Consider the following 27,149-nt stretch of genomic DNA (forward strand, 5'->3'; position numbering starts at 1 on the left):
CATTGTAATCACAGTTTACAATGTTTCAGTTATGTGAATAGACAGAGTCAGTGATCACCGACTCTTTCCATTCGGAGCAGTAAGGAGCCGGATTTACCGGCTCCTACCCCGCTCTCCATCCTGACAGTTCCAGGGGAGGAGCACTGAGGGATACATGGAGGGAGAGAGAAACACGGCGGGGGACATGGAGGGAGAGAGAAACACGGCGGGGGACACGGAGGGAGAGAGAGAAACACGGGGGGGACACGGAGGGAGAGAGAAACACGGGGGGGACACGGAGGGAGAGAGAAACACGGGGGGGGACACGGAGGGAGAGAGAAACACGGGGGGGGGGGGGGACACGGAGGGATACACTGAGGGAAGAGAGAAACACGGCGGGGGACACAGAGGGAGAGAGAGAAACACGGGGGGGACACGGAGGGAGAGAGAAACACGGGGGGGACACGGAGGGAGAGAGAAACACGGCGGGGGACATGGAGGGAGGGAGACTGCAGCAAAATGGAGGGGGGCTGGAGGAGGACACGGGACAGTCGCGGTGATCGTGTGTGGGGGAGTTGTAAGCACCGATCACCGCTGATTTTAAAGCAGCCGAAAGCCGCAGGGGGGGGGGGGGGGGGGGGGGGGGGGGGGGGGTGAAGTGAGAAGCGGAGAAATTACTTTTAAATCTATGCAGTGGTGATCGGTGCTTGTAACTTCCTCATGCACTGATCACCGCTGACAGTACAAGTATCGGGTGAAGCATCGGGAGCATTTGCTCGAGTACAAATACTCGGGCAAATGCTTGGTATCGGTCCCGATACCGATACTAGTATCGGGACAACCGTAATCCTTACTGGAGAAATTCGGTTTCCATCCACTTAGTGTTGCTAAACCCAATAATATGAAAATAGTTCATCCCCCACCCCACAGGGCCCACAGCTTATAAATCATCTTTTTACATAAAGGGCCAGTTCACACCATAGAAAAGCAGTCCGGATGCGTTTGATGCTTTTCTGCATGTGCGTTTTTGATGCAGTCCAGTGCATTATTTCTCCCATTTTTTCTTAACCTTAACCACTTGCACGCACTTTTACGTCTGTAGAATGGCAGACAGGCAAATGGGCGTATATATACACAGGTCCCTTTAAAATTTGCTGCCGGCGGGGCACCCACGCCCCTGACCCGAGCTCCATGACCCGCGACCGTGTCACGGAGCTGCAGAACAGGGGGATGCCTGCGTAAACAAGGCATTTCCCCGTTCTGCCTAGTGACAGGACAATGTTTGCCTGCTCCCTCTCATCGGGAGCAGCGATCAGTGTTGTGTCACAGTAAGCCCCGCCCCCACGCAGTTAGAATCACTTCCTAGGACATGTTGTAAAGGTACAATTTTTTTTCCCTAAATAGCTTCCTTTCCCTTAGTGCAGTCCTCCTTCATATAATACAGGTATTTGCACCCACCTCCGGGCATAAACTCCTGTGGGGGTCATGCCCCTTCCCCTCCCCCCGCTGTCTCCTGGGAAACACAGGTCCCAGAAGACAGCAAGGACCAGTTAGGACACGCAGCGGGACTCACGCATGCGCAGTAGGGACCCGGGAAGTGAAGCCGCAACGCACTTCCTGATCCCTTCACCGAGGGTGGCAGCCGTGGCTGCCGACATCACGGGCACCCTGGACAGGCAAGTGTCTTTATTAAAAGTCAGCAGCTGCAGTATTTGTAGCTGCTGGCTTTTAATTTTTATTTTATTTTTTAGGCGGACCTCCGCTTTTAATTCACACCCATTCGCCAACAATGTGGAAACTTGGCAAGTTAGCGGCGGCACTTACACGGATAATTAAGCGAATAGTCACCACACCAGAAGAAGCCATAATTTTGGCACTGTTCGGCACGAGATTGAAAACGGTGGGCATGATCGCTTCTGCTCCATGGTCAAATTTGTTCCCCAAAATCATTGAAAGGTGTCTGAAAATAGAGCGAGAATTAGGAAGATAAACAATTATCAGGAATGGCGAGCGATTTCCATATAATATTTAGAGACGTGAATAGAAGGATCTGTGTATAGTCTCTACACGTTGTGTGTATACAGCAGGCATGCGGAGAGCAGATGAATCTCCCTGTGTTGTTGTCAGGACACGTCTGCTCCTCACTCACCCCAGGGTAATGCAGGCTTCTCGCACCACTTGGGAACGCAGGTCCTTTGTGGAGAGCTTGAAGGCGCCATCGAGCAGCCGCAGGTGCTGGAAGAAATTGTCGTAGTCTGCAGCACCGGCAACGAGAAGGGAGCGGACCTTTCTGAGCTGGAAAGAGAAACAGATCAGTGAGAAACCAAGAATTATAAGGCTAAAAGGTGGTATATAAAACCAGTTGTGGACGTTGGGCTCATAGGGCATGATGTGCATTTCACCCTGTCCTGTCGCCATAAACACCGGCCCCTTCCACCACCTTAGAGTTGTTGTTTAAATGACGGCGGGCGGAAGACTCCATTGTTTTGACAAGACGTCATATGACGTCCTGTCATTTAAAGCCGCTAGGGGGGCGCCCATCGCGTTACTGGGAACACAATGCGCGTGTATAAATGTGAATGGTCCCAAAAATGTGTCAAAAGTGTCCGATGTGTATAATGTCGCAGTCCCGAAAAAAAATCGCAGATCGCCACAATTTCTAGTAAAAAATAAATAAAAAATTAAATCATAATTATGTCCCCTATTTTGAAGGCAATATAACTTTTGCGCAAACCAGTCACTATACAGTTATTGCGATTTTTTTTTTTTTTTACCAAAAACATGTAGAAGAATACGTATCGGCCTAAACTGAGATATAATTTTTTTTTTAAATGGCATATTTATTATAGCAAAAAGTAAAAAATAGTGTTTTTTTTTCAAAATTTACACTTTTTTTTGTTTATAGCCCAAAAAATAAAAACCGCAGAGGTGATCAAATACCACCAAAAGAAAGCTCTATTTGTGGGAAAAAAAAAGGACGTAAATTTTATTTGGGAGCCAAATCGCACGACAGCGCAATTGTCAGTTAAAACGACACAGTGCCGGAAGCTAAAATTTCGTCTGGGCAGGAAGGGGGTGTATGTGCACAGTAGGCAAGTGGTTAATCCCCTTGCCCCCCGGCAGCAGCTAAAGGGTGGGCTTCAACGCCAACATTAAAGCGGAGTTCTACCCAAAAATGGAACGTGCACTTTTTGGAAGAAAGGGGACACCATTGCAGACACTAAAGAGTTAAATAATAGCTTTATAAACATTGTGAGACAGAGATACAAAGCAACATTATTACATTTGTATCTACTTTGTAGCTACTCAATTTCCATTACTCTACCCCTTCCATATAATTTTTCAGATTTAATATTTGAAATGTAATTAATATATATATATATATATATATATATTTTTTTTTTGCATTAAAAAATTTAATAAAAAGCATTGTTAGCAAATCTTTCCACTGTTTTGCACCAGAAACTTTAATGTAAAAAAAAAAAAAAAAAAAGAAATAAGATGTATACTTTGTATTTGTAGTAACAATGTTTCTATACTTTTATATTTACTTCGATTGAATTCAAGAAAAAGGTGCCTTTTTTACTTGTCTATGGAAAGCATAAAAAAAAAAAAAATACAATAATTTTTACAAATATATGATCCTACCTAAACTATACCTTCAATCCATATCCAATCAGGCAGACCGTATCATATGTAAGGTAAGGGCTCAACATAGTGTACTATTGTAAAAACCCCTAGTTTATTGTAAAGTATTGCACTTACATGGTTAAAACTTGCAAGACAGCAAATAAAAATAGCAGAAACTAATACAGGTTCTTCCTCCAATAACCAAAATGGCTGACATTCGGCCATACATGCGCAGTAGTGTGTAGGTTGCTCTTCCCTACCCGTTTCGTCAAAGATAACGTCATCTGACAAAACATGTAGGGTGAGGCCACGTACACACACTGCTGCACATGCGTGACCGAATGTTGGCCATTTTGATCACTGGAGGAAGAACCTGCATTGGTTTCTGACATTTTTATATGCTGTCTTGCTAGTTTTAACCATGTAAGTGCAATCATTTACAATTAAAGTGTTTTTTCAATATTACACCATGTTGAGACGGGGGTGTCGGGGTCACCAATTACCCACAGTATGTAGCACCCCTTATTACCACCTGAAATGTTTCATTCTGTCCCAATACCTTCCAGCTCTAAAAAAAAAGTAGACATTTGAATTATTTGTGATAGAAGAAAAGGTGCTCCTTACCGCAGTAATCCTCTGCTCCCAGTCATGCTTATCATCGGAAAGTATTTCCCGAATTTTATTCAGGGATTCCTCCAGATCCCTACCGGAATAGATCTAGAAAATAAAATTACAATAGGAATGTGTTCTCATAAAGATTCATGTTTTATACCACAAGGCATTACAAAAATCAGGAATTTTGACCAACCAGTTTAGGACCATTCCAACGCAGCAACACACACCTGGCAGATGTCAGATTCCTCTGTGGCAAGTCCAGCTGCCCGGAGATTCATCAGAGGGAACCTGCCGGCTCCCCGGACACGTGCCACACCCACCACCAGTGACACCGACCCAAACTCCGCCCGCCCAGGGTTCCCAGACAGCCATCCAGGAAGTGCTGGGAACCACTAGCACTGCCGGGGGTTTACCTGGTTTCCCACGGAGGAGGAACGCCCACCGTCTGGCTTACTGCAGCGGTCATTTAGGCTGCAGTCACACCTGAGTGTTTTAAAGTCGCTCGATTTTGCTGCGAGTTTGTTCAGGTCATCATGTAAAAGGCCCCAAAGAAGCTCATGTTCTTTTTTGAGCTTAGGGCGTTTTTCAGGCATTGTGCTTCAGGTGGCAAAACGCTCAAATGTGAACAGGTGCCATTGAAATTAATGGAATTTTTGCTTGTTGGGCATTTTTCAGGAGTTTTATGCGTCCAGCCCCATAATCTACATGCAGGGTACCGGACGCATGGATTCCAATAGAAGGTGTATTTTTTTTTAAAGTGGTTGTATACCCCACTTTTTTACCTACAGGTAAGCCTATAATAAGGCTTACCTGTAGGTATAAAGAATATCTCCTAAACCTGTACGGTTTAGGAGATATTCCCCCCGCAATGCGCCGCTGATTGCAGCGGCGCATGCGCACCGGGGATCCTCGGCTAAACGGCCAGCAACCGCCGGACCTTGCCGGTTTGAAGTGTCCCGCACGCATGCGCGGGAGTGACGTCATTGCCGCTCCAGCGCTGGAGCGGCGATACCCGGAAGACACGCCGGAGCAAGATGACATCTCGCTCGGCGTGGACCAGGTAAGTTCTCTTCACCTCGTTTTAAGTTAAGTATTTCATAATGACCTAGTATGCGGTTCATTTTGTGGCAGCAGAATAGAGGAGCACACACGATCACCTCATCGATCCCCCCTGCCACTGATCTCATCTGGAATCCCTGGGCACGGAGCCTGGAGCATGGAGCACCCTATTATCTCCAACACAGGGTAAGGGCCCTTTCACACCGTTCAGGTCCGCCTGCCAGTGAACGGGCGCTCTGTGCTCCTCTATGGAGCCGCGGATGTCATCGGTGACATGTCCGCTGACATCCGACCCGCTCCAATCCGCCAAAGTGTGACTGAGGAAAAACCTACTTTTCCATCCGTCTGGCGGATCGGATAGGGTGAACACGGACAGACGGTCCGTGTTCATCCGATCCCCCCATAGGGGAGAGCGGAGAAAAGACAGGGCGGTCCCTGCACAGTGTGCAGGGACCGCCCTGTCATCCGCCGGCTCAGCGGGGATCAACGGAGCGATCCCCGCTGAGCAAGCAGAGGTTCACAGGGCGGATCATTACTGATCTGCCTGTGTGAAAGGGGCCTGGGAGGGGGGTGGTGACGGTTTGGAGCGAGCGGGGGCCAGGTCCATCTGCCGACCACCCCTGACCTTTGGAGCACTAGTCGCCACTGATGTACAGTACATGTTAAGTGCTACGTAAATTGATGGCTCTATATAAATGCCTGTAAAAATTTATAAATTAATGAAAGAAAAAGCTTTATTGTATTACCTGTACTGTTGGAACATCTTCAAACGCTCTGATAAAGTCCTCCTCATCTAAACCCCCAGCACCACCTTCCTTTGCTGCTCCTAAAATTTGGAAGAGATTACAGAAATGAGGAGAAGTAAAGAATGTACATGCAGCAGTATTAGATGTGCAAAATGAAAATAAAAATAGGATTTTTTGTACTCACCGTAAAATCCTTTTCTCTGAAGTCCATGGATGGACACGGCTTCCTTATACTCTTGACTGTAGGGTTATGTTCCGTCTATTAGGAGTGGACAACATAACCCTACAGTCAAGAGTATAAGGAAGCTTTGTCCGTCCATAGACAAAAGAGAAAAAAGTTTTTCTTAGAGTGGTTTTAACCACTTGCCATTCAAAAGACTTACCCCCCTTCATAACCAGGCCATTTTTTTTTCCGAAACAGCACTGCAATATTATAACTGACAATTGCGCGGCCATGCAACGTTGTACCCAAATAAAATGTATACGATTTCCCACAAATAGAGAATTCTTTTGGTGGTATTTGATCACCTCTGCATTTTTTATTTTTTGCACTATAAAAAATAAAAAAAAAGGATATAGATATATATCTCTATATCACCATCCCTAGAGGATTCATCTCAGCTCTCCGATCTGGCGCGGCTCCGAGAACATCGTTGGCCACCTTCCTCATACACAGAGTCTCCACAGAGTGAACATTGCAGATTCCTCCGTCTTCACCGAGAGGACCAGCAGCCGCGGAGAGGACCAGCAGCCGCGGAGAGGACCAGCAGCCGCGGAGAGGACCAGCAGCCGCGGAGAGGACCAACAGCCGCGGAGAGGACCAACAGCCGCGGAGAGGACCAGCAGCCGCGGAGAGGACCAGCAGCCGCGGAGAGGACCAGCAGCCGCGGGGTGGACCAGCAGCCGCAGAGAGGACCAGCAGCCGCGGAGAGGACCAGCAGCCGCGGAGAGGACCAGCAGCCGCGGAGAGGACCAGCAGCCGCGGAGAGGACCAGCAGCCGCGGAGAGGACCAGCAGCCGCGGAGAGGACCAGCAGCCGCGGAGAGGACCAGCAGCCGCGGAGAGGACCAGCAGCCGCGGGGTGGACCAGCAGCCGCGGGGTGGACCAGCAGCCGCGGGGTGGACCAGCATTCTACAGCAAACTATTTTAACTATTGAATTTCTTTTATGCCATTCTTTTATGCCATTATTAGTTTAGTAAACAGTTTCAGTGACTCTGGTGACAATTGCCTTTTTAAGACCTGTGTTCAATAAAGGCGTCTGCACACCCATGCCACCATACAGCCTTGTTCTAAGCCAGGGGTGCTCAACTGGTGGCCAGGGGTGCTCAACTGGTGGCCCGGGGGCCACATGTGGCCCGTGGAGCCCTCTGATGTGGCCCGCGACATCTTGTTCTGGGATGGAATAAAATAGAATACTGTAATTAAGGGTAAGTTAATTCCTAAAATTACAGTGTATATTTGGGCATATCTGTTCTGCAGGGGTTACTGGGCTGCTTTCAAACTGATCCACAGGTGCAGAGAAGTGCACCTGCGGGTTACCTGCACCGAGTCATAGCCTTCTATTACCTGCGAGTTTCGTGTGCTTACTGAAAGTGCACCACACATAGAAGTCTATGGTAAAGTGCGGCTAACCTGCAGGAAAGCCACTGGTGAACTGTGCTGCACCCGCATGATGCGGGTTAACAACCATGCATCAGTGTGAAAGCAGTCTTAGGCCCCATTCACACGGTCGGTCCGACCAAATCAGACCCTCCATTCACCTCTAAAGAGCGGAAGATGTAAATGGTCATGTGTCCATTTACAAACGCCTATCTCCAATCCAATTCGAAAAAAAAAAAAAAGAGAGCAGAGTGGCCCTTCTCCACTCATTGTGGCCCGCGACCGGTTACCAAGTCGATTAACCACTTAAGACCCGGACCTTTAGGCAGCTAAAGGACCTGGACAGTTTTTGCGATTCGGCACTGCGTCGCTTTAACTGACAATTGCGCGGTCGTGCGACGTGGCTCCCAAACAAAATTGGCGTCCTTTTTTTTAGAGCTTTCTTTTGGTGGTATTTGATCACCTCTGCGGTTTTTATATTTTGCGCTATAAACAAAAATAGAGCGACAATTTTGAAAAAATGCAATATTTTTTACTTTTTTCTATAATAAATATCACCAAAAATGTCTAAAAAAAAAATGTCCTCAGTTTAGGCTGATACGTATTCTTCTACCTATTTTGGGTAAAAAAAAGGAAAAATCGCAATAAGCGTTTATCGATTGGTTTGCGCAAAATTTATAGCGTTTACAAAATAGGGGATAGTTTTATTGCATTTTTATTATTTTTTTTTTTATTTACTACTAATGGCGGCAATCAGCGATTTTTTCCGTGACTGAGACATTATGGCGGACGCTTCAGACAATTTTGACACATTTTTGGGACCATTGTCATTTTCACAGCAAAAAATGATATAAAAATGAATTGTTTACTGTGAAAATTACAATTGCAGTTTGGGAGTTAACCACAAGGGGGCGCTGAAGGGGTTATGTGTGACCTCATTTGTGTTTCTAACTGTAGGGGGGTGTGGCTGTAGGTGTAACGGCATTGATCATGTCTCCCTATAAAAGGGAACACACGATCAATGACGGCGCCACAGTGAAGAACGGGGAAGGTGTGTTTACACACAGCTCTCCCTGTTCTTCAGCCCCGGGGACCGATCGCGGGACTCCAGCGGCGATCAGGTCCACGGAGCTTCGGACCGGGTCGCGGGCGCACGCGACCCACGGCTGGGCGCTTAAAGAGGACGTACCTGTACATGCTTGTGCCCAGCCGTGCCATTCTGCCGACGTATATGTGCAGGAGGCGGTCCTTAAGTGGTTAAGTGGCCCTTGCTCTTTAAAAAGGTTGGGCTCCCCTGTTCTAAGCACTATACAGAGACATTTGATGGTTGTTAATTATTAAAGCGAATTGTTCTTTGCTAAAGCACATTATTTTTTATCAAGTTGGCAAAGTTCCGCTTTAAACAGGATCACTAGTTAAGGTATTGCAAGAGGAAAGCAACATCGGAGCCCCCCCCCCCCCTCCCCCGAACAGGCAAGCTAATCTTAGCCAATACATTAAGGTTAATGAAAGATTAGCGACTAAAGAATACAAGTTCTGTGCTCTTTGCTCAGAAGTTAAAGATGTCCAGACAAAATATTTAGATTTTTTTAGCCGGAGTGGGGAAGAGTTAGAATCTCGGTCAGGTTTTTACTGTTATGGGGGGGGGGCAGTTAGAGAGAATTCCCCTAACTTCCAGCCATAGTGACAATAGTTTCACCAGACAGAAGGGAGGCAAATTCCGCACATGCGCTGCAAATAAATTCAAGGCAGCGCACTGGAGACACCAGGTAGGAAGAACTTTCCCCACAAGCAATACAACTCTGGCCTCTATAGACTAGTAAGTTAGTTTGCCGCTGTAGATATGCATATTACAGAGGTGAGCTTTGGATAGAGGTGAAGAGGCACACCTCTCTGCACAACACACTCCTGAAGTGTGCACTCTGTGCACAATGCACTCCTAAACCCTGCAGTCTATATATACATAGTGCACTACTGAACACTGCACTCTGTATGCAGCATGTTCCTAGACCCTGGGGGGGCTAGGCGGTGTGTGTGGCAAAACTGAACTTTCGTCTGTGTAGGCAAAAATCCTTGCATCGGCCCTGACAAAATACAAAGGCTTCTGTGAATGGGCATCAGAGGAGAGGGGTGGGTATAGCTGCTCTGTGTGTTTCTCCCCTCTCATATGCCTGGAGTGTCTCTCCACCAAAGCAATAAACCTGTCAATATAAATGATAGATATAAGCCCAGCAGATGTCACGCAGCACCTTGGACTTAACTCGGTTTACTCCTGGACCTTGGAGGTGGCAGGAGGGGTGTGAGTGTGAGAGAGAAAGAAAGCAAGAGAGAGAGGCAGACAAAACACACTGTCTGTGTAAACAAAAAGCCTTGCACCAGTCCTGACAAAATACAAAGGCTTCTGTGAATGGGCATCAGAGGAGAGGGGTGGGCATAGCTGCTTGGTGTGCTTCTCCCTTCTCAGACCCCCGGAGTGTCTAAACCTGTCAATTGTGACTAATGGAGATAAGCCCAGCAGATGTCATGCAGCTCATTGGACTTAACTCAGTGTGCTCCTGGACCCTGGGGGGTGGAAAGAGGAGTGTGTGTGTAGGTGGCAAAACACACCTTTGTCTGTGTAGACAAAAATCCCTGCACCAGCCCTGCCAAAATACAAAGGCTTGAGTGAATTGGCATCAGGAGGAGAGAGGTGGGCATAACTGCTCTGTGTGTTTCTCCCCTCTCAGATCCCCAGTGTGTCTCTCCACCAGAGCAATAAACCTGTCAATATAAATGATAGAGATAAGCCCAGCAGATGTCACGCAGCACCTTGGATTTAACTTGGTGTGCTCGTGGAGGTGGCGGGAAGAGCGTGTGTGTAGGTGGCAAAACACACCTTTGTCTGTGTAGACCAAAAATCCTTGCACCAGGCCTGACAGAATACAAAGGCTTCTGTGAATGGGCATCAGAGGAGAGAGGTAGGCATAACTGCTGTGTGTTTCTCTCCTCTCAGATCCCCAGTGTCTCTCTCCACCAGAGCAATAAACCTGTCAATTGTAAATAATAGAGAAAAGCACAGCAGATGTCATGTAGCACCGTGGACTCTGTGTGCCTTCACTTTTTACAAAAAGGCTGAATTCCAAGAATTCGGCTTTAAGGGGTCTAGAATATGGGAGTGACAATTCACGAGTCCGACCACCTGAGGACCTGCAAGTAACTGGGGTGATGCCCATCTCTCACCATCAAGTATTCGAATGTCTACTTCTGAACTGCCCACCAATTGGCCACCTATTACTTCTATTGTTCTAGAGCAGTGGTTCTCCACCTGGGGTCGAATGACGATTTGCCAGGGGTCACCGAATCCTGGACCGTTCCCGAATCCCGCACCGCTCTCCCAGCCTTTTTGTGGCCGCCTAGCAGGGCTGTCCCTGGAACCTGTGGTCACCCAGCTGGGCTGTTCCTGGAGTCCGCGGCTGCACACTCAGCCTCTTCATAGCCACCATTTCATTTCTCAGCACGGCTGGGGGGCAGAGACTAGAGGTCAGCTGACTGGTGAGGAATGTGAAGTGGGAGGGGCTGGAGGAGACCCCATCTCCCGATTCCGGGATAGGTGTCGCTGCTGCGAGACACCACCAAGTCGGAGACGCAGTGAGTAACACTACCTGTGATTATAGTTGCCGATAAAAGTCCCCACTACAGTTCTCCGATCAGCAGATGACCTTCATCAATAGCACCCAATTTGGCTGATCAGAACCCCCCCCCAGCAATGCCACTCATGCCAACTCCCCTCACCATGGCGTAAGAGAAGGAATAAAAAAAGAATAAGTGGAAGGGAGAGGAAAACGGGGAGGAACAAAGAGAAAGACGGCCAGAGAGAGGGATGGGGGAAAAAAACAAGAAATTAGGATAGAAAGATAAAAGGGAAAGAAAGGAGAAGAGTGGTACACCCTAAAATGTGTCATTAAGGACGGCCGCACAACGATATACGTCCCCTTTAAGAGCCAAGCCGTGGGTCGCGCGACCCGGTCCGAAGCTGCGGGACCCGATTGCCGCCGGTGTCCCGCGATCAGTCACAGGAGCTGAAGAACGAGGAGAGGCGAGTGTAAACACACCTTCCCCGTTCTTCTGTGTGGCAGTGACACTGATCGTCTGTTCCCTGATATAGAGAACGACGACCAGTGATGTCACGCCTACAGCCACGCACCCCTACAGTAAGAATCACTCCCTTAGCGCCACCTAGTGGTTAACCCCTTCACTGCCATTTTCACAGTAAACAATGCATTTTTATAGCACTTTTCGCTGTGAAAATGACAATGGTCCCAAAAATGTGTCAAAAGTGTCCGATGTGTCCGCAATAATGTCGCAGTCATGAAAAAAAATATATAAGAAAAAAAAAAAAAAAAAAAAAACCGCTGCTCGCCGCCATTAGTAGTAAAAATAAAAATAAAAATTAGGAATAAAAATGCCATAAAACGATCCCCTTGTTTGTGATTTTTTTTTTTACCAAAGATAGGTGGAAGAATACGTATCGGCCTAAACTCAGGGAAAAAAAATGTCTTTATATATTTTTTGGGGGATATTTATTATAGCAAAAAGTAAAAAATATTGCATTTTTTTCAAAATTGTCGCTCTATTTTTGTTTATAGCCCAAAAAATAAAAACCGCAGAGGTGATCAAATACCACCAAAAGAAAGCCATTTGTGAAAAAAAAAAAAAAAAAAAAAAGACGCCAATTTTTTTTGGGAGCCACGTCGCACGACCGCGCAATTGTCAGTTAAAGCGACGCAGTGCCGAATCGCAAAAAAGTGGAGGTTCACCCAAAAAACAAGTATATAACATTACATTTAGTATACCCCAAACATTTCCAGTATGTCGCTTTTTTTTTGGGGGGGGGTGTACATACAGTATTATCTGTATATGATTGACGTGCCTGAGAAAAATTCCCACCGGCGGATAAGGCGTGTCACGACTTTCCGAAAGTAGCCGAACCGCGCCTGCGCAGTCAGCTCTACACAGATCCTAGTTGGTGCGCAGGTGCCGTATAGAGCCAACTCGCGGTTCGGCTACTTTCGGAAAGTCGTGACGCGCTTATCCGCCGGTGGGAGTTTTTCTCAGGCACGTCAATCATATGGGCGAAGTCCCAGATGACATTGCGGCTCTGCACAGGAACGCCCTCTCCCGCGGGAGCGAGTACCCGGAACGAAAATACAGATAATACCGTATGTACACCCCCCCCCAAAAAAAAAAACGGCATACTGTACATGTCTGGGGTATACTGAATGTAATGTTATATACTTGTTTTTTGCGTGAACCTCCACTTTAAGTGGTTAATGCTGTACGAGTGGAAGGGAGCGCTAAAAGTCCGTGGGTTAGGGGCGCAAATTACTTGTCTTGGGTGCTGACAACACTAAGGCATGAAAATACATTTTTTACTGTTAGGGGTCCCCACAACTTGGGAAATGTTATCAAGGGGTCACGGCACTAGAAGGTTGAGAACCACTGATCTAGAGAGTGCTCCAGTCCCACGTGTGAAAGTGATTTATTATTATGCATCTGCTCAATGAATGCACAAGCCGCTATTGATCCATACAACGAAAAGCAGTAGGGAGGCCGATCCCAGCAATATCTTGTAGCGGATATTGATTTCTCCTGGAAGAAGCAGCCAAATTACATCTTCAAAGCATCATCACTAAGCCAGAGCGAGAGGGAGAGTGCTGAAAAATCATCAGAAGGCACATAAAAGGTCGCTTTAGCACAGAAAATCATAATTCACCTCAATGTCACCCGGGAAAAACAAGAACTATACCGGGGTCATGGCTGCAGCCCAGACGGCAAACGGCTATCCTCGTGTTCAATGCATTCCTCTGCAACAGCACTTTAATGGATGCGTTCATTACCACCCATGACTGATCAATGGATGGGTTAACCAAATCCTCCCTTATAGAAAAAGATATATACGGGAAAAGGGACCACGTCCTCCGAGGAGCCCCCAAAATATGGGATACAGGGTGTCAATCTACAAATCTAGTCTGTTATTATATGGCAGGGGGGGGGCCACATTGTGTTACAATATATATTTTTATCTCCTCATTTGTATTTATGAAGGACGCATGCAAAACTATCCTCGTTATAAAAAAATTTTTTTGCATTCCACATGGATGGAGGAAAATACTCTAAACGGACTTAGCGGTCCCATGTGCAAAAGCCCCTAAGCCCTCGTTTTCATTAACCACTTAAAGCGGATCTCCACTCTAAAGTGGAGTTCCGCTGATCGGCACCCTCCCCCCCTCCGGTGTCACATTTGACACCTTTCAGGGGGGAGGGGGGTGTAGATACCTGTCTACAGACAGGTATCTGCACCCACTTCCGGCCCTACGATACGGGCAAAAGACGGGTTTTTCCCTTGCTTCCCGTCCGTCCCCCGTTGTATGCTGGGAACACTCGGCTCCCAGCACACAGCGGGAGCCAATCGGCGGGCGCAGCACGACTCGCGCGAATGCGCCGTAGGGAACCGGGCAGTGAAGCCGGAGCGCTTCACTTCCTGGTTCCCTCACCGTGGATGGAGGGGGGAGCAGCAGGGTGACGAGAGATCCGCTCGTCCTCTGCTGCGATCGGCGCTGGACTCCAGGACAGGTAAGTGTCCTTATATTAAAAGTCAGCAGCTGCAGTATTTGTAGCTGCTGGCTTTAAATATATTTTTTTAGTGGCACATCCGCTTTAAGCCCCGGACCATTATGCAGGTAAAGGACCTGGCCAGTTTTTGCGATTCGGCACTGCGTCACTTTTAACTGACAATTGCGCGATCGTGCGACGTGGCTCCCAAACAAAATTGGCGTCCTTTTTTTCCCCACAAATAGAGATTTCTTTTGGTGGTATTTGATTGCCTCTGCGGTTTTTATTTTTTGCGCTATAAACAAAAATAGAGCGACAATTTTGAAAAAAATTCAATATTTTTTACTTTTTGCTATAATAAAATATCTCCCAAAAAGATATAAAATTTTTTTTTTTTTCCCTCAGTTTAGGCCGATACGTATTCTTCTACCTATTTTTGGTAAAAAAAAAAAATCGCAATAAGCGTTTATCGATTGGTTTGCGCAAAATTTATAGCGTTTACAAAATAGTAGATAGTATTAGTGCATTTTTATTAATATATTTTTTTTTACTACTAATGGCGGCGATCAGCGATTTTTTTCGTGACTGCGACATTATGGCGGACACATCGGACAATTTTGGGACCATTGTCATTTTCACAGCAAAAAATGCTATAAAATTGCATTGTTTACTATGAAAATGACAGTGCAGTTTAGGAGTTAACCACAGGGGGCGCTGTAGGGGTTATGTGTGACCTCATATGATTTTTTAACTGTATGTGTGACGTCATTGATCATGTTTCCCTATATCGGGGAACACATGATCAATGAAGCTGCCACTGTGAAGCACAGCTCTCCCCGTTCTTCAGCTCCGAGGACCGATCACGGGACTCCGGCGGCAATCGGGTCCGCGGGTCCCGCGGTCACAGAGCTTTGGACCAGGTCGCGGGCATGGCTGGGCACTTATAGAGGACGTACAGGTACGTGCTTGTGCCCAGCCGCGCCATTCTGCCGACGTATATCTGCAGGAGGCGGTCCTTAAGTGGTTAACTGGGACTTTGAAATCATGCGACTTCATCTGAAATCGCACAATATCAAAGCCGCATGTCAGTGCGACTTGGAAGACACCTGTGTGGCTTCATGAACAGATGTCTATGCAAGTCGCACCCAAAAATCGCCAAAGATGGTGCATTAACGACTTTACCAAAGATAGGTGGAAGAATACGTATCGGCCTAAACTCAGGAAAAATAATATTTTTTTAATATATTTTTTGGGGGATATTTATTATAGCAAAATGTAAAAAATATTGCATTTTTTTCAAAATTGTCGCTCTATTTTTGTTTATAGCGCAAAAAATAAAAACCGCAGAGGTGATCAAATACCACCAAAAGAAATCTATTTGTGGGGAAAAAAGGACGTTAACTTTGTTTGGGAGCCACGTCGCACGACCGTGTAATTTTCAGTTAAAGCGACGCAACGCCAAATCGCAAAAAGTGCTCTGGTCATTTGGCAGCCAAATCTTCCGGGGCTGAAGTGGTTAACAGTGTGATTGCTGGCAATAGGGTGCGAATTATCATGCGACTTGACCCGTCACTCCAATGTGAACAAGGGCGGAACATGTGCTCAATACACAAAGTTCTCTAAACTCACCTCCTGGCTTGGCGGCCACTGCAGATGGTCCCGGTCTCCGAGCCGTCCCCATGACTACCGGTTTGCGGGCAGAGGGAGGCGCTTTGGATGACGCAGTAGAGCTCGTTGATGAAGGTCTGTTTCCATCAACTGAATCCTCATCATCAAAGTTTTTATCTGAAATTAAAAACAAGATGATACGTTGGTGAGCAGCAAATACAATAGTCCCTTAAAATTTTCCAGGCAGATAACAAGCCTGCACAGGTCCCCCTTCACTCACCCACAAGCCTGCACAGGTCCCCCTTCACTCACCCACAAGCCTGCACAGGTCCCCCTTCACTCACCCACAAGCCTGCACAGGTCCCCCTTCACTCACCCACAAGCCTGCACAGGTCCCCCTTCACTCACCCACAAGCCTGCACAGGTCCCCCTTCACTCACCCACAAGCCTGCACAGGTCCCCCCCTTCACTCACCCACAAGCCTGCACAGGTCCCCCTTCACTCACCCACAAGCCTGCACAGGTCCCCCTTCACTCACCCACAAGCCTGCACAGGTCCCCCTTCACTCACCCACAAGCCTGCACAGGTCCCCCTTCACTCACCCACAAGCCTGCACAGGTCCCCCCCTTCACTCACCCACAAGCCTGCACAGGTCCCCCTTCACTCACCCACAAGCCTGCACAGGTCCCCCTTCACTCACCCACAAGCCTGCACAGGTCCCCCTTCACTCACCCACAAGCCTGCACAGGTCCCCCCCTTCACTCACCCACAGGCCTGCACAGGTCCCCCCCTTCACTCACCCACAGGCCTGCACAGGTCCCCCCCTTCACTCACCCACAGGCCTGCACAGGTCCCCCCCTTCACTCACCCACAGGCCTGCACAGGTCCCCCTTCACTCACCCACAAGCCTGCACAGGTCCCCTTCACTCACCCACAGGCCTGCACAGGTCCCCCCCTTCACTCACCCACAGGCCTGCACAGGTCCCCCCCTTCACTCACCCACAGGCCTGCACAGGTCCCCCCTTCACTCACCCACAAGCCTGCACAGGTCCCCCTTCACTCACCCACAAGCCTGCACAGGTCCCCCTTCACTCACCCACATGCCTGCACAGGTCCCCCTTCACTCACCCACAAGCCTGCACAGGTCCCCTTCACTCACCCACAGGCCTGCACAGGTCCCCCCCTTCACTCACCCACAGGCCTGCACAGGTCCCCCCCTTCACTCACCCACAGGCCTGCACAGGTCCCCCCTTCACTCACCCACAAGCCTGCACAGGTCCCCCTTCACTCACCCACAAGCCTGCACAGGTCCCCCTTCACTCACCCACATGCCTGCACAGGTCCCCTTCACTCACCCACAAGCCTGCACAGGTCCCCCTTCACTCACCCACAAGCCTGCACAGGTCCCCATCACTCACCCACAAGCCTGCACAGGTCCCCTTCACTCACCCACAAGCCTGCACAGGTCCCCCTTCACTCACCCACAAGCCTGCACAGGTCCCCTTCAATCACCCACAAGCCTGTACAGGTCCCCCTTCACTCACCCACAAGCCTGCACAGGTCCCCCTTCACTCACCCACAAGCCTGCACAGGTTCCATTCACCCACCCACAAGCCTGCACAGGTCCCCTTCACCCATCCACACAAACCTGCACAGGTCCCCCTTCACTCACCCACAAGCCTGCACAGGTCCCCTTCACTCACTCACAAGCCTGCACAGGTCCCCCTTCACTCACCCACAAGCCTGCACAGGTCCCCCTTCACTCACCCACAAGCCTGCACAGGTCCCCCTTCACTCACCCACAAGCCTGCACAGGTCCCCTTCACCCATCCACACAAACCTGCACAGGTCCCCCTTCACTCACCCACAAGCCTGCACAGGTCCCCTTCACTCACTCACAAGCCTGCACAGGTCCCTCTTCACTCACCCACAAGCCTGCACAGGTCCCCTTCACCCACCCACAAGCCTGCACAGGTCCCATTCACCCACCCACAAGCCAGCACAGGTCCCCCCTTCACTCAGCCACAAGCCTGCACAGGTCCCCTTCACTCAGCCACAAGCCTGCACAGGTCCCCCTTCACTCACCCACAAGCCTGCACAGGTCCCCCTTCACCCACCCACAAACCTGCACAGGTCCCCCTTCACCCACCCACACAAACCTGCACAGGTCCCCTTCAGCCACCCACACAAACCTGCACAGGTCCCCTTCACTCACCCACAAGCCTGTACAGGTCCCCCTTCACTCGCCCACAAGCCTGCACAGGTCCCCTTCACTCACCCACAAGCCTGCACAGGTCCCCCTTCACCCACCCACAAGCCTGCACAGGCCCCCCTTCACCCACCCACAAGCCTGCACAGGTCCCCCTTCACTCACCCACCTCACAAAATGTTTTCACAAGAGTTATTTTCATAATGGATCTACAGCATCCTGAAAGTTTGCATCTTTAATCGTTTAAGTTAGCCAAAAAGGACATTGCGCCAAACTTTGTGCACTGATAGCGAACAAAAATTAAAATACACTACAAATCTCTCCAAAGACCGAACACTCAACATCTATTAACTGTACAGCAAAGTCACAAGGGCCAGTTCCAGACAGAGGATCGAAAAAGTTTCTAAAGCCAAAGTACCTCCAGCAGAAGCGAGTGGATCAAACTGGCCACTGAGAAGCCATAAATACCACCAGAGCACGCCCCCGCTTTCATTCCAGGCAGAGTGACTATTAGCATGTGAGGGACGGGGGTTCTCCTTTAAAAGTGACCTATATTTAAAGAGAACCAGTCACAGTCATACTTATTGAAGTGTATAACTCAAAAGGATGCATCACCAAAAGTATGGGCATGAGGTCGACTGGCCACTTTGAGCAAATTCCACGTCGCCCTGGACCTCTTGCTACAGCGGCTCAGGTTCGGCGATTTCCGTTGGCTCGGATTGCGATGTCAAGACGGGAATCATATCGAGAGGAGGAACCATACTGTCAGATCACCGGCACCAACTGTCCACTCAACAAGTGGCCATGTAAATCTTCCACAATGAAGAGGCCATGAAGGCAGCAGGGGCAAGTACAGTCGCCAGCACCTTGGTAAGGACCGGAGATTTTCCTGCCCCACAACCGCTCACCGAAATCCTAACTTTGCAGCTGAAGAGTGTGGGGCACACGCCCAGGGCCGATCCTAGGCAGGGGGCACACGCCCAGGGCTGATCCTAGGCAGGGGGCACACGCCCAGGGCCGATCCTAGGCAGGGGGCACACGCCCAGGGCCGATCCTAGGCAGGGGGCACACGCCCAGGGCCGATCCTAGGCAGGGGGCACACGCCCAGGGCCGATCCTAGGCAGGGGGCACACGCCCAGGGCCGATCCTAGGCATGGGGCACACGCCCAGGGCCGATCCTAGGCAGGGGGCACACGCCCAGGGCCGATCCTAGGCAGGGGGCACACTCCCAGGGCCGATCCTAGGCAGGGGGCACACATGCCACAGCAAATTTAATTTGGCCTGCAGAGTTTGATAGGAGGCACAGACTGTCAACACTTGCCCATTGAGGTCAACAGGACCATGCCACAGCCAAACACCGGGCTTGCACAATATTTCGATATAAAATCCTTGCGATTTTAAAAAATAAAAATAAAAAATGGATTAAGGACGCCTCCCAAATGTCGGTCCGTCTCCGTTTTACCGCAGGATTTCAGGTCTCGGAGATTGCGGATCGCGTGAAAGAGCCGAGGGGCACCAACAAATTTTTTATAAACCAAGTAGGAAGAAAGAAACTTTTGAAGGCCAAATTTCCATTTCAGAATCGGATACATTTCTTCTGTTTGTCTCACATTCTGATAAGAGACTCAGAACATTTATCACGGCCAGAATTTAGTTAAAAGGGCATTTTTTCCAATTATTTTTCCCGCATGCGCTGCGACCATCATGGTCCGGTTCCCTGGCAAGTGGCACTGACACCAACAATGAGGCACTATTCCTCCCACTGACACCAACAATGGGACACTATTCCTCCCACTGACACCAACGATGGGACACTATTCCTCCCACTGACACCAACGATGGGACACTATTCCTCCCACTGACACCAACAATGGGACACTATTCCTCCCACTGACACCAACAATGGGACACTATTCCTCCCACTGACACCAATGATGGGACACTATTCCTCCCACTGACACCAATGATGGGACACTATTCCTCCCACTGACACCAATGATGGGACACTATTCCTCCCACTGACACCAATGATGGGACACTATTCCTGCCACTGACACCAATGATGGAACACTATTCCTTCCACTGACACCAACGATGGGACACTATTCCTCCCACTGACACCAACGATGGGACACTATTCCTCCCACTGACACCAACGATGGGACACTATTCCTCCCACTGACACCAACGATGGGACACTATTCCTCCCACTGACACCAACGATGGGACACTATTCCTCCCACTGACACCAATGATGGGACACTATTCCTCCCACTGACACCAATGATGGGACACTATTCCTCCCACTGACACCAATGATGGGACACTATTCCTCCCACTGATACCAATGATGGGGCACTATTCCTCCCACTGACACCAATGATGAGCCACTATTACTCCCACTGACACCAATGATGGGACACTATTACTCCCACTGACACCAATGATGGGACACTATTCCTCCCACTGACACCAATGATGGGACACTATTCCTCCCACTGGCACCAATGATGGGACACTATTACTCCCACTGACACCAATGATGGGACACTATTCCTCCCACTGACACCAATGATGGGACACTATTACTCCCACTGACACCAATGATGGGACACTATTCCTCCCACTGACACCAACAAGGGGGCACTATTCCTTCCACTGACACAACGTACTCAACCAAACCGTCAAACCATCAAATGGCCGGTGTCATAACTGATCACATGTGCAGCACCATGGCAGTTACAGATCAAACAGAAGCAGCTTCCTTGGCTATAAATTCACTGGCCACTTTTTTAGGTAAACCTGTTCAATGGCACGGTAACGCAAATTGCTAATCAGCCAATCACATGGCAGCATTTAGACGTGGTGAAGACGACTTGCTGAAGTTCAAAGCGAGTGTCAGAATGGGGAAGTAAGGGGTTGAAGTGACTTTGAACGTGGCATGGTGGTTGTTGGTGGCGGACGGGCTGGTCTGAGTATTTCTGGGATTTTCACACACACAACCATCTCTCGGGGTTTACAGAGAATGGTGGGGGAAAGAGAAAATATCCAGTGAGTGGCAGTTGTGTTGAGGGAAATGCCTTGTTGAGGTCAGAGGAGAAAGAGCAGGTGATAGGAAGGCAGGAGTAACTCAAATAACCTCTCGTTACACCCAAGGTGTGCAGAATACCATCTCTGAACGCACAACACATCCAACCTTGAAGCAGATGTGCTACAGCAGCAGAAGACCCCACCGGGGGCCACTCCTGTCAGCTAAGAACAGGAAACCGAGGCTACAATTGGCACAGGATCATCAAAACTGGACGATAGAAGAGTGGAAAAACGTTGCCGGGTCTGATGAGTCTGGATTTCAGCTGCGACATTCAGATGGGGGGGGGGGGGTCCATACTGCCTTGTATCATCGAATCAGGCTGGTGATGGGGGTGTAATGGTGGGGGGGATGGGGAATCACCGAATCAGGCTGGTGGTAAGGGGGGGGTGTAATGGTGGGGGGGATGGGCACACTTTGGGCCCCCCACGGCCTCCCTGAGTATTGTCGCTGACCATGTCCATCCCTTTATGACTCCAGTGTCGTCCCCATCTTCTGGTGGCTCCTCCCAGCAGGATAATGTCACATGTCACAAAGCTCCAATCATCCCACCACTGGACAATGAGGTCCCTGTCCTCCAATGGCCTCCACACTCACCACATCTCATCCAATAGAGACCCTTTGGGATGTGGTGGAACGGGAGATTGGCATCATGGATGTGCAGCCGACAAATCTGCAGCAACTGTGTGATGTCATCAGGTCACTATGGAGGAAAATCTCTGAGGAATGTTTCCAACTCCTTGTATCTATACCACCAAGAATAAGGGCCAAAGGGGGTCCAACCCGTTACTAGCAAGGGGGACCTAATAAAGAGGGACCAACCCACTACTAGCAAGGGGGACCTAATAAAGGGGGACCAACCCGCTACTAGCAAGGAGGACCCAATAAAGGGGGTCCAACCCGCTACTAGCAAGGGGGACCTAATAAAGAGGGACCAACCCACTACTAGCAAGGGGGACCTAATAAAGGGGGACCAACCCGCTACTAGCAAGGAGGACCCAATAAAGGGGGTCCAACCCGCTACTAGCAAGGGGGACCTAATAAAGGGGGTCCAACCCGGGACTAGCAAGGGGGGCCTAATAAAGAGGGACCAACCCGCTACTAGCAAGGGGGACCTAATAAAGGGGGACCAACCCGCTACTAGCAAGGAGGACCTAATAAAGGGGGTCCAACCCACTACTAGCAAGGAGGACCCAATAAAGGGGGTCCAACCCGCTACTAGCAAGGGGGACCTAATAAAGGGGGTCCAACCCGGGACTAGCAAGGGGGACCTAATAAAGGGGGACCAACCCGGGACTAGCAAGGGGGGCCTAATAAAGAGGGACCAACCCGCTACTAGCAAGGGGGACCTAATAAAGGGGGACCAACCCGCTACTAGCAAGGAGGACCCAATAAAGGGGGTCCAACCCGCTACTAGCAAGGGGGACCTAATAAAGGGGGTCCAACCCGGGACTAGCAAGGGGGGCCTAATAAAGAGGGACCAACCCGCTACTAGCAAGGGGGACCTAATAAAGGGGGACCAACCCGCTACTAGCAAGGAGGACCTAATAAAGGGGGTCCAACCCGCTACTAGCAAGGGGGACCTAATAAAGGGGGTCCAACCCGGGACTAGCAAGGGGGACCTAATAAAGGGGGTCCAACCCGGGACTAGCAAGAGGGACCTAATAAAGAGGGACCAACCCGCTACTAGCAAGGGGGACCTAATAAAGGGGGACCAACCCGCTACTAGCAAGGAGGACCCAATAAAGGGGGTCCAACCCGCTACTAGCAAGGGGGACCTAATAAAGGGGGTCCAACCCGGGACTAGCAAGGGGGGCCTAATAAAGAGGGACCAACCCGCTACTAGCAAGGGGGACCTAATAAAGGGGGACCAACCCGCTACTAGCAAGGAGGACCTAATAAAGGGGGTCCAACCCGCTACTAGCAAGGGGGACCTAATAAAGGGGGTCCAACCCGGGACTAGCAAGGAGGACCCAATAAAGGGGGTCCAACCCGCTACTAGCAAGGGGGACCTAATAAAGGGGGTCCAACCCGGGACTAGCAAGGGGGACCTAATAAAGGGGGTCCAACCCGGGACTAGCAAGAGGGACCTAATAAAGGGGGTCCAACACGCTACTAGCAAGGGGAACCTAATAAAGGGGGTCCAACCCAGGACTAGCAAGGGGGACCTAATAAAGGGGGTCCAACCCGGGACTAGCAAGGGGGACCTAATAAAGGGGGTCCAACCCGCTACTAGCAAAGGGGACCCAATAAAGGGGGTCCAACCCGCTACTAGCAAGGGGGACCCAATAAAGGGGGTCCAACCCGCTACTAGCAAGGGGGACCCAATAAAGGGGGTCCAACCCGCTACTAGCAAGGGGGACCCAATAAAGGGGGTCCAACCCGCTACTAGCAAGGGGGACCCAATAAAGGGGGTCCAACCCGCTACTAGCAAGGGGGACCCAATAAAGGGGGTCCAACCCGCTACTAGCAAGGGGGACCCAATAAAGGGGGTCCAACCCGCTACTAGCAAGGGGGACCCAATAAAGGGGGTCCAACCCGCTACTAGCAAGGGGGACCTAATAAAGGGGGTCCAACCTGCTAATAGCAAGGTGACCTAATAAAGGGGGTCCAACCCGCTACTAGCAAGGTGACCTAATAAAGGGGCCGTTGAGTATAAACATAAAAAATACTCACAGATATGAAACACAAAAAACTGACAGTCCGGGGTAAGGGGCGGGAAAGGGGCGGAGTAATATCCTACCATCACACCTGGCTGCGTGGCCTTGTACTCGGCACCATGCAGAATAACACTTTGTAGCACTTTTCTCATTGTCAGATAAAGGGGCGAGGAGCCCCCGGGGGCCCCATTATAGGGGGGGGGTGAGGGTGGCGGAGAGCGTAGGGACGGCAGAGAACAGAGCCGACTCCACCACCTTCCCACCTTATGCAACAGACATGACTGATCACAGGGAGAGACCCCCATACGTTACAGAGGACACAACGCAGGGGACACACCGGGGACGGGGCGAGTGTGACAACACTGATAGTGCCACGGATCTGGGAAGCCAGGGCATGGAGTAAAGTGCATTCAGTGGGAGGGGGGTGGGAAGGGGCAGAGACGCGGCGCGCGTCCCGGGTGGGGAGGGGCAGAGACACGGCGCGCATCCCGGGTGGGGAGGGGCAGAGACACGGCGCGCATCCCGGGTGGGGAGGGGCAGAGACACGGCGCGCATCCCGGGTGGGGAGGGGCAGAGACACAGCGCGCATCCCGGGTGGGGAGGGGCAGAGACACAGCGCGCATCCCGGGTGGGGAGAGGCAGAGACACGGCGCGCATCCCGGGTGGGGAGGGGCAGAGACACAGCGCATTTCGTGGGGAGGCAGAAACACAGCCTTGGGGGGGGGGCAGAGACATTGCGTGTCTCGGGGGGCAGAGACACGGCGCGTCCGGGGGGGGGGGCAGAGACACTGCGCATCTCGGGGGGGGGGGGCAGAAACAGCGCGCCTGGGGGGGGGGGCAGAGACACTGAGCGTCACGGGGGGGGGGGGGGAGGTCAGAGACATTGCGTGTCTCAGGTGGGGGGCAGAGACACCACGCGTCTCGGGTGGGGGTTTTAGACAGACCCAGTGCGCTCAATTGGGGGGTGTAGTGCGTTCAATGAAGGGGGGCGATCAATTGGGGGGGGGGGCAGACATGGGTACCCACAGACGGATGGACAGAGTGCATTCAGTGGGGATGGGGGGACACCAGGACAGACATTGGGGGGGGACATAGACGGACACACCGATCACACAGACAGCCGGTGGGGAGGACAATGGACGGGTGGTGATGATGATGGCGGCGGGTCGGGTGTCGGCCGATCTTACTTGTACAGATTCTCTGGCAGATCAGCTTCCTCAGCATCGCTCGGCTCCGGGGAACATTGGCGGAGAGCCGGGCCGGCCGGCGGAGGAGGAGGAGGGGAGGATGGCGGCGGCGGAGAGGAGAGCCGAGTCTGCTGCAACCGCTGATGTCATGGAGGGTGTGCGGCGCTCAGCCTCTCCCTCTACACCGACAGATGGAAGATCCCCGCACACCGATCCCTACAGAGCATGCACCGATCCCCGCACAGCACCATGCATGCTCTCAGTGTATTCGGGCGGTGACAGCGGCGGCCATCCCCCTCTACACACCGGCACATTGATAGACCCCCCCAGCAACCAACCACAGGTCACTTCCCATCCCAGGGTGAGTGACACCTGCAATCTGATTGGCTGCTCCAGACAATGCTGACATGGACCCCATTCAAGGCAGGACACTGTTCACAGCAGGGGCCCCTGGGGGCCCAGCCCTCTGTGCAGTACAGAGCCCTCCCCATACACTCAGGAAAGAAAATACATTCCCACCCCAATCCAACTTCAGTTTTACAAGGGAGCTGCCAAACTGAATTCAACCCCCCCTGTCTGCAAGTCCCCCAATTCCCCCCCCCCCCAGTCCTCAACCCCCTTCCAACCCCTGGCTCCAAGTCCTCAACCCCCCCCCTGTCTGCAAGTCCCCAACCCCCCCCCCCCACTCCTCACCCCCTCCCCAGTCCTCACCCCCCCCCCCCCCCCCCAGTCCTTAACCCCCTTCCAACCCCTGGCTCCAAGTCCTCAACCCCAATCCACCCCACCAGCGATCGCTCGTCCTCTGCTGCGATCGGCGCGGGACTCCAGGACAGGTAAGTGTCCCAATATTAAAAGTCAGCAGCTGCAGTATTTGTAGCTGCTGACTTTTAATATTTTTTCCCCATGGCACATCCGCTTTAAGGAGAGTGCCTACAACTGGGGACAAGCCTGGTAAACCAAGCCAGATTCAGCCCGGGAGGAATGGATCCAACTGTCAATCAGCACATTCTTCCCACTGATCACCAATGTAAGGAACATTCTTCCCACTGATCACCAATGTAAGGAACATTCTTCCCACTGATCACCAATGTAAGGGACATTCTTCTCACTGATCACCAATGTAAGGAACATTCTTCTCACTGATCACCAATGTAAGGGACATTCTTCTCACTGATCACCAATGTAAGGGACATTCTTCTCACTGATCACCAATGTAAGGAACATTCTTCTCACTGATCACCAATGTAAGAAACATTCTTCCCACTGATCACCAACGTAAGGAACATTCTTCTCACTGATCACCAATGTAAGGGACATTCTTCTCACTGATCACCAATGTAAGGGACATTCTTCCCACTGATCACCAATGTAAGGGACATTCTTCCCACTGATCACCAATGTAAGGAACATTCTTCCCACTGATCACCAATGTAAGGGACATTCTTCTCACTGATCACCAATGTAAGGAACATTCTTCTCACTGATCACCAATGTAAGGGACATTCTTCTCACTGATCACCAATGTAAGGGACATTCTTCTCACTGATCACCAATGTAAGGAACATTCTTCCCACTGATCACCAATGTAAGGGACATTCTTCTCACTGATCACCAATGTAAGGAACATTCTTCTCACTGATCACCAATGTAAGGAACATTCTTCTCACTGATCACCAATGTAAGGAACATTCTTCTCACTGATCACCAATGTAAGGGACATTCTTCCCACTGATCACCAATGTAAGGGACATTCTTCTCACTGATCACCAATGTAAGGAACATTCTTCCCACTGATCACCAATGTAAGGAACATTCTTCTCACTGATCACCAATGTAAGGGACATTCTTCCCACTGATCACCAATGTAAGGAACATTCTTCTCACTGATCACCAACGTAAGGAACATTCTTCTCACTGATCACCAATGTAAGGGACATTCTTCTCACTGATCACCAATGTAAGGACATTCTTCTCACTGATCACCAATGTAAGGGACATTCTTCCCACTGATCACCAATGTAAGGGACATTCTTCCCACTGATCACCAATGTAAGGGACATTCTTCTCACTGATCACCAATGTAAGGAGCATTCTTCCCACTGATCACCAATGTAAGGAACATTCTTCTCACTGATCACCAATGTAAGGAACATTCTTCTCACTGATCACCAATGTA

At 50.3% G+C, this 27,149-nt stretch overlaps 1 protein-coding gene across 20 annotated transcripts in view; it reads right to left on the bottom strand.

The window, feature by feature from the left end:
• CLASP1 (cytoplasmic linker associated protein 1) overlaps positions 1-27,149 on the bottom strand; it is a 267,383-nt gene that overhangs the window by 117,108 nt on the left and 123,126 nt on the right. For 18 of the 20 annotated variants that reach the window (XM_040358262.1, XM_040358265.1, XM_040358264.1 and 15 more), the window contains exons 9-13: positions 15,851-16,006; positions 6,030-6,109; positions 4,234-4,326; positions 2,129-2,274; positions 1,804-1,939 (exon numbers count right to left, since the gene is read on the bottom strand). In XM_040358262.1, the coding sequence (XP_040214196.1) occupies positions 1,804-1,939; positions 2,129-2,274; positions 4,234-4,326; positions 6,030-6,109; positions 15,851-16,006 (611 nt within the window). Of the gene's footprint in view, positions 1-1,803; positions 1,940-2,128; positions 2,275-4,233; positions 4,327-6,029; positions 6,110-15,850; positions 16,007-24,973; positions 25,238-27,149 lie in introns of those variants that run through there. The other 2 variants (XM_040358275.1, XM_040358274.1) reach the window with 1 other exon arrangement.

Source organism: Rana temporaria, chromosome 6 (genome assembly GCF_905171775.1).
Source record: "Rana temporaria chromosome 6, aRanTem1.1, whole genome shotgun sequence".
Classification (NCBI taxonomy): Eukaryota; Metazoa; Chordata; class Amphibia; order Anura; family Ranidae; genus Rana; species Rana temporaria.